At 34.8% G+C, this 8939-nt stretch overlaps 1 protein-coding gene across 3 annotated transcripts in view; it reads left to right on the top strand.

The window, feature by feature from the left end:
* The first annotated feature begins 3952 nt into the window (after positions 1-3952).
* Positions 3953-8939, top strand: part of LOC110029136 — an 11964-nt gene continuing 6977 nt past the window's right edge. For 2 of the 3 annotated variants that reach the window (XM_020731283.1, XM_020731282.1), the window contains exons 1-3: positions 3954-4362; positions 4858-4920; positions 5639-5733. In XM_020731283.1, the coding sequence (XP_020586942.1) occupies positions 4290-4362; positions 4858-4920; positions 5639-5733 (231 nt within the window). In that variant the 5' untranslated portion in view covers positions 3954-4289. Of the gene's footprint in view, positions 4363-4857; positions 4921-5638; positions 5734-8939 lie in introns of all 3 variants that reach the window. The other variant, XM_020731284.1, reaches the window with a different exon arrangement.

Below are 8939 nucleotides of genomic sequence, written 5' to 3'. Positions count from 1 at the left end.
AACTAAATTAATATGTCTCTATCGGAAGATCGGGAACCCCTTGGAGGAGGTAACCTACGGTTGCTAACAAGGCTTCCCACAGTCTAAATGAAATTATGGAACTCATTAAGTTGAGTTTAGTAAATTCATTTGGACTAAGTGATTCCGATAGAAAATAGTGGTGCCGGGACGATGGAACCGTGGGATCTTGACCGGTGTCGCTTTAATCAACTTTAATATGCCCATAATAAAATTTAAAGAACTTTAATCATAAAGTCACCTGATTTGATATTATAACCAAATGACCTAGAAAACTTGAACTCTGCTACAACGAGGAGCTTGGAGCTTACATGGTGGGCAACCCGATCATCTTCAACAGCAAGAGTATCTTCAACAACATGTCCAACACATCCTTCCTTAGCTTTAAAACAACAAAGCCATAGGATATCGAGGTCGTTTGCCTAGTGCAATATAAATCCTCAAACACATCTTTTAGGCATTTGTACAATCCTGTTGTACAATATAAGCCCTAAACCCGTCTTAGGACTCCGAGGTAGTCATTTGTCATGACTTAAATCCTCACATTTTCAAAGGTTATTTGTGCTGATTGTTTCACACAAATATAAATCCTAATAAATAAAAAATTGCAGGATGAAACATTTAAGTGATTTCTCCTAAATTGAAGCCAAATAATAGGATAGCTTAGGAAGTCACCGAAGTTCTCCTTCGGATCTGTGGCATCCTCTAGTATTTCCTTCTTTGGACTCTAAAATAAAATGTTCCAAATTTGAACCAATCCCCCTTCACACTTCTTAGTCCGATATCTTTGAAATGTCCTTACCATTTGAACTCCTTGAAGATAATTTTTCCTTGATTTCTATCGAGAGTATTCTTAGGTAACTTCAGTTATCTAAGATGTAATTAACTATAGGGGCTTGCCCCTATAGGAAGCTTTTCCCGAACCCAGCACAATATAAACCCTATTTAATTCCTTATATTAAATAGGGGAATTTGTCGGCCAATATATTGGTTCCGCAGATCAAACGGATGTCATGACTTTCTCTAGTTTATTTGATCGAGCCTCACCCTTCAATTCTTGTATTCATCCTTTGGGATAGATACAGAATTTGAGGTAAAATGCTCTTCCATTAAACTATGAAAATTATGGGGTCAGTTTAACTTCATCTTTTTCAAAACTAAATTTTTTTTAATGTCCTTCCGAAGCGGGCAACAGATTTTCAATTCCGATGACCGACAGCTTCTTACGGGCAAACCCCGCACCAAAAATAGTGCCGACAAAGGTTTCAACCCAAGGAGGAAGAAATCCCTCAAATCCTCTCTCAAACTCTCTTTTTTGTTAGTCTAAAAGCATTCTTTGATACAAAACTACTTCTTAGAAGCCCCAAGGTCTGATTTTAGTGCATGAATCACAGTTTGATTATGGAATCTCTTTTTCAAAGTGTTTCCCACTTGTCGGGGTGGCGACGCCATTCTTCTGCCAGGGTTGGCGTGGTCACACCCAATTGCGGCATGGTTTTGCCGCCCCACTCCAATCAATGACGTGGTCACACCATCTTTGGGTGTGGTCACACCAGCCTGGTTCGATCAATAGCACATTCACACTGCCTTTAAAGCGATGTCTCACCGTTTTAGAGCGCTTTCTTGCTGGGTTTCTCGTTCCATCTCGTTTTTATTCAATTCATGCATTATGCACAATATGAACAAAATACATTTCCCAAGCATAATTTGTGTTAAATAAATGAATTTAAGATGAAAAATGCAGGAAAAATAACAAGTAAAATGATGTAAGATTGATGCATGTCACATTGTCATCATCATATTGCCATCAATTGTGGCTATTATCAAACCCCGACCGCCACAATACCATCTAGGCCACAAGTCGTGACCAAAAATTGTGCAAATTAATGCTCTGAGTGAATAATTTTTACTATCGATATTTTGAGGAACAAATTTGTACAGGATTATCAATTCTTTATCATACCATATAATGGTGGTTGCAACTCGTCCACTCACCATCTCTGGTTATAATACTTTATAGGATAAATGCAAACAACAACTTTATGAAATTAGAATAAATGTATTCTTAGAAATTTTTTTTTTTTGGTTTGGAATAAACTAACTTTTACTCAAGTTTATTTTTGGTACACTTAAGTGTATGACTGAAAATGTCAGCACAAATCTTAAAGAATTTTAACGGACCAAGAAGCAAAAGAGCTACTATAGATGACTAACAAAGGGAAGAACAAGAGCCATGTCGCCAAAAGGCTATAAGACCCTTCTGTGTCAGGACCCAAAGCCAATCGAATGAAGGTCGCCAAGACAAAGATCAAGACTTGTTTTACTATGAGAGAAAGCATCATCCAGACTCTAATCCTAGAAATATCAGTTGACTTCTGAGAGCCCTCAATGACTTCTCACAAGTCCTAATATCCTCATCACGACATGCTCCATTAATACTTTAGACAAGCCTATCATTTAAAGGTGAGTTAACTGTCAGATTATGGTGATTCACCATTAGCCCGACAATCTAGAGTCATCCCAGAAACATGAGTGCCTCATCTAAGGGTTGATAGTCGACGACTGGACTGATGCAGTCGACCAGCTAACTCAAACCAACTGATTGAAGGTCTAGAGGACCAAATGACAACCAATGACGATCAAATTCCCCACTCAACAGACCCCCATAAGTGGACCTTGTTGATCGAAGGACCACCGTTTCGAATCGTCTGAATGATAGGGTGGTCGAGCCATAAGCTCGTTTTTTGTACCTATAATATCCAGTAACACACTCATAAAAAAAGTACGACAAACATGTAATTGTACATTTGATACTCCATTATCTATAAATAAGTGGTAATTTTCACTGTAAAAGGTCAGACGGTCATGCTTAAGAGAACCAAATATTTATTGTGCACTATGTCAACGCTCACACACACACACTTTCTTCTCTTTCTATTGTACTCATATTTTTCAGGTGTGAATCATATTTTTCAGGTGCGATTCACACAACATATTCAGATCCAACACTATGAGAATTAAATTTATGGATAAAATAAGTTCAATTTCAGCTTAGACATGAATATAAAAGCTAGATTGAATGTTCATTTTAAACTCAACCTAACGTTTACCCTGCATAAATATTAGTGAACATTTTGGCTGTCTTAGAGAGATTAGGGGTCCGTTTGAAACAACTTGTGCGTTTCAGTATAAGCTGCTTATCCTGAAACGCGGCCCACGGGCCGGCCGCAGGAGTCGACTCGCGACCTGCTTTTAGTGTAAAAACCCAAACGCAGTTTCAGATAAGCTAGTGAAACGCGCGAACCAAACGGTACATCGGCATTTTGAAAACGCCGTCCACACTTATAAGCTGCTCCAAACGGACTCTGGGTTTGTCTACCACACAATGCTATGAAACATGCACATATGTTATATGCATGAAAAAAGTTCACATATTTTACCACTACACTAGAAAAAATTCACACATGTATTTATTTTTGATTTGCCTGCTCAATCACTGAGCGTTTCACATCACCATTTTATTATTCCATGTTTCAATGTTCTATCACAAAATATTACTTGAATATTTTAAAATATAAATATTTAATAAACGAGTTTAAAAAGATTTTCTTCAAAGATAAATAATAATTATTAAAGTTTCTATTAACACCCACAATAATTTGTTAGTACATCATCTAATAATTATTTCACTTGAAAGCAAGGCGCCACGTCTGCATCTTACTCGAATTATTTCATCTTCTAATCTATGGTTCTTTCCTCGGTCTATTTTTGGTCCTCAAATTGCTCAACCAAAAATACTATCACGCAGCCCCACATTTCGCCCCAGACCCTATCCGTTCTTAGCATCATTGGGTTCGGCTCCGGGTGAAAATGAAAATAGCCTCCGAACTCGTTTTTATTAATCCGCGCTATAAATACTCAGAATAAGCTAGGTATTGTTATCGTTTCCCCCATTTCCTTGTCATAATCTCTCTCCTCCGTGATTACGAGCCCTCTGATGCTGTAGCCGAGTTCTTTCGCCCTCGAGTCGTCGTCGCACGCTCTGGCTCTCGCTTGCGCTCGTGTTCGCCGGCTTCGAATCTGAAACCCTACCTCTTTCGCCGGAAGTCTCCGGCCGGCCGTTGATATTGCGGTCTTTTTGCGATTTTACTGTCGAACTGGAAGTTCCTATCTAGCGGCGGTAGATCTTTCTCATCCTCTGTCTTTGGGGCGATCGGGAACCTTAATTTGGTTCCGCTTCTTCCGACGATCGGCGGTCTTCTGTTGCTTTCATGGCGGAACGAAAGTTAGATCTGGCGCGTATTATGCAGACGAAGCCTAACCCTGAGGCTTGGGGCGGCAAAGGTATATGGGTTACTCACTCTATTTAGCTCCCTTCCTTTTGGTTTGTTTGGCATGGATCGGCTAGGGTGGGGGGTTTGAGCTCTCTAGGGTTTTCTTTTGTTGGGCTGTAGATGTTCGGTGATGGAATTTTTTTTGTTTGGTGAACTTTTGTTGTATTGTTTTACTTTATTGCGAGGGATTATTTTTTGAAAATAGGTTATGTTTGGTCAGTGGAGGAAAATGAGTTCAGCGCTCTGGGATGCTAGGTAATGGCAGAAGATCCTAAGATTGGGGCATTTGTGGTGTTGTAAGTGGATTGTGCTATCTGGAATCTATTAATGAGGGAACGCGTTAATATTATTTTGTTTTGTTTTGCTGATTTCGCGTTGATTTTGTAACTTATGTGAGTGTTTTGTTGCTGTTCTACTTCTCTACTTCTCGTTTCATTTTTGCACGAAAACTAATCATTCGCACTATACGATCCTTAATAATGATTTTCTACCCTTGCTTTGGAAGGTGATGCCACTGGAATGGTTGATGACGAAAAGGGTCTCATGGGCTCTCTTGATGACTCAAAAGGTTATTTCTCATGAATTTATTGTATTTGTGAAATTTGCACGGTAGTTTAGTTTTTTATTATGCATTTGAAGCTTTTAATGTTAATTGTAGTATGTTATTTTGGCTTATTTCATTGTTTTATAATTTTTAGCAGATTATATCTATCACGTAGCTTAATTTATAATGGTATATTTCATAAGGCAGTGTAGAATCCATTTAATTTGAATATTTAATGTTTGATATGAGTTTCTTAGGCTATGCCAGATGGGCTAGTTACTTGTTGTGCTTTTGTATTACTAAGCATGCTGTTTGTTTAGTGCATATAATCTTGAATTTATTTTTGCATGTGTCGGAATTTGTTTTCTAAATTTGCATGCGTGCTAGGTATACACTGCGAGCATGCATGTGTGTACTTGTCTATCTACTAGCGTATATGATATGATGCCTTTCATTTACTCAAATTCACTGTTATGCTTCCCCTAGTTAATCTTTACCTATTTTTGTTTTAGGGTCTCCACACTAAAATTATTTTAAAATTATTTTACAATTATTTAGGTGTTCTGAACATCGTGCTATTCTTGCCATTGCTTAGAACTTTACTTTTAGCAGCTTAGAAGGCCTACTTCAATAGATTTAAGATTTCCAATCTTTATTTGCTTGTCATACATGCTATATTTTCTTAATTGATTGTGTAAATTGCCCTGGATTTTTTTTTTCCTAATAGTTTGGCATTCTGCAGATCAACTGACTTCTGAGAATAGTTTCCCTTTATCTCCTCAGTGGCTGTATTCTAAAAATTCTGATAGCAAGGTTGGCAATTCTGCTGCATCTGGGGTATGCAAACTATTTTCTGTTGTATATATTCTTTTATTCTACCAGTGTTTCTCATATTTCTGTTCTATCTCATATTCATTCTTTTTATTCGAAGCTGTGGTTTTTCTGGTTATGCCGACCTTTGTTTCACTTCTTGTATTACATACTTATATTTTAAATTCACCAATGTTGGCTCTGACTAGATGTCATGCACAAGAAAGAGTTTAATTCAAGTAATTCTTCACTTTCTATAACATTAAATACCTTTTAGAATATGTAAACATGATGTTATAATTTATTACAATAGACTAAGCTTAGAGGAATGAATATTTAGAGGACGTGCAGAAATGCTAGGAGATTGTATAGTTCTTGTATTCTTATCATCATACGTTCCTAAATTAATTCACTGTGCGAGTAGTTTTTTTCAGAAGTAATTCTGAATAAGTTATAAAATTGTTAATTTCTTACTTTATTCGATTGGAAGGAGACTCAACCTGAAGCATGAACATGATGATGTCTTACAAGCAATTTAATATGTTATTGTTTAGCATTAATGTTTTGAAATGACTATCAAAAGTCTGCTAATAGTTTCCTCTGCATTGAAAAATGTTTTAAAAGACTCTTGAAGGCTCGAGTTGTTGAAGATTTAGAAAATGGGCGAGCAAAAGATAATTGCATATAATTAATGATTAATTACAATATCAGCTGTTAAAGTTGTGGTATTGAGATTTTAGTTTGTTTCTAATTTGAGTACATAACAATTGACGTTTACATGAAGCCGTCCGCCATTATGAAAGCCACAACTATAAATGTGTTGTAATAAGATAATTTTGTGTGCAAAACATCATATTAAAATACAAATAGCCAAGGAATCTCAGATTCCTTTTTGTAAGTGTATTCTCTAATGATGTTTTTTGAATGTGCCAATTTTTAAGGCATTTGTAATCATTTATCATCATCATTAACATATCCAAACTATTTGGGGTTGGTGCTATGAATCAGCATACTTTTTAAACTTTTTTGTGTTAAATATTTTAAATCTATTCTTTGCAAATCATTGTGAACAACTCATATGTAATTTTAGGGATAATTTTTTTCCCTTAATCATCTGCCATCAATTTTGCCAACTCATCTAATTTGCTTAGTTTTAGCCATTCATTATGCATGTTCTAATCAAATAAATATATTTTTAATATTTGTGTATTCAACAAATATCATTCCAATATATCATTTAATAATTTATCCCATAATTTATCCTTTATTTGACAAATCCATTTAAACATTCTCATTTTTCTTACACAACTTAGAGATTAATGACTTCTTTATAGCCCTAAATTTGTTTATGTACAACATTTCCAGCCTAATTGTGTTTTAATAAATTTTTTTTCTAAGTCTCTTTCATGTTCCCTTATCATTAAAAAATTGTTGACATCTTTCAATGTTAAGCATTCATTCTCAACTATTGAAGTTATATCCTCATTGGTTTCTTCAATTTTTTTATTTAATAGATGCACTATATTCAAGTCTATCACATTTCTGTATCATGTTATCTTCTAATAATATTAATTGATATTTGTTAAACATTATACCTGCCACAATTACATATCATATTTTCAGTCTTTATTGTACTTGAACGCATTCACATATTTCAGTTGATGTACCACTAGTTAGAACTATATTAATTGGTAAAAGCATACACAAATCTCTCCGCATTGAACTTTTTTTTTAAACATCTCTTTATTTAATAAAAAAAAATTTCAACATAATGTTGATGATTGATTTAAATTTACAATCACAAGAAATCATTGAGCCACTCAATAATTGGTTTTAATACTAGGCAATGCTTCATCATTCATTTATTTAATAATGTCGGCATAGTTTTACTCTGTACCTTTGTGCCTTAGGTAACATGAAATTCACATGATTTAATTACAGTTATACGAGTTTCCTTTCTTTATTTTATTTTATATTTTCTTTAATTGTCTTAATATTTAAGCTGCTTCTGTATTAAATCTTCTTAGTATGCAATAAAATTAATTCTCTAAAAATAATGTAATTATACTCTTACCCTTTCCCATAGCTTCATTTTATTCATAAATTCGTTTTTAAGAATATATCATCATAATCTTGAGCAAAGTAAAAATACCAGTCATATGGTTCCTTAATCATTTAATTTCATCTTAGTTGTCAAAACTTGTGGAAAAGGGTTTGTTATCCAAATTGCTACACCTCTCGTGATCCTATATATATAGAACCTCATGCTACATATATATATATATTCATTTTGTAATTTCTCTAAGTAACATTTTAATATTTTCTTGTTTGCTTCCTTTTTAACCTTGTTGTTATGATCTTATATTTTAATTAATTTAATTGATCAAAATCCCTAGTGTTCTAATTCACCATCAATTCTCCTGTCAAAGGCTGCAGATTTTTTTTCAGGATGGATTAACTTCTCGACCTTGGAAGTGATTTTGCCCTTAATTTTTATTCTGAAACACTGATGTCATGCATGTTAGAAGTCTGTCTTTAGTGGAATCACCTGATAGCTATCTTGTTAAACAAAGCTGAATTTGCTCAACTTATTCATTTGTTAACTTATAATGTTTTGTGCTATGTACTCAAGTTAAATTTTGTTTTCACTGATTTGTTGATCATATCATAATCATTTTTTCTTTCAGCATGGTGTGATAGTATTTGTATTTAAAATTGTTCATTTCTAAAGGCTCATAATTACATTTTATAAACCAATATTAGATTGGGTGATTTGAAGAACTGTTGGAGTTTAACTGTGTATTGCTAATTGCTATTCACCGTTGTCATTATAAAGGAAACCTTGAAGATGATGGCGGTGCAACTAAGGAACCAGAAACTATATTTATCCTTAGTTGCACCACTATCATGATCATAATGCATATTTAAAAGAATCTTTGTATTAGTTAATTGTTGTCTAATTTGCTTCTCACTGTGGGCAACACTATGGTTTGTAATTGAGCCAAGTCAACTCATGAGCAGGCTTTAGCTTGGCTCAATGAATGCCCGCGAGCTGAGCTAATGAGCCAGGCTTTAGCTTGGCTCAATGAATGCCCGCGAGCTGAGCTAATGAGCCAAGCTTTAGCTAGGCTTGACTCTACTTCTTAGTTGGTGAGCGGGCTCGTTTAAAAGATTTACAAAATGCACTTTATATTAAAATATTAACGTTAAATATAAATTATATACACCCACAA

Source organism: Phalaenopsis equestris, unplaced genomic scaffold (assembly GCF_001263595.1).
Source record: "Phalaenopsis equestris unplaced genomic scaffold, ASM126359v1 Scaffold000552, whole genome shotgun sequence".
In the NCBI taxonomy this organism is placed as follows: Eukaryota; Viridiplantae; Streptophyta; class Magnoliopsida; order Asparagales; family Orchidaceae; genus Phalaenopsis; species Phalaenopsis equestris.
The sequence above is the reverse complement of the archived record's forward strand: the minus strand, read 5'-3'. Positions and strand labels throughout refer to the sequence as shown.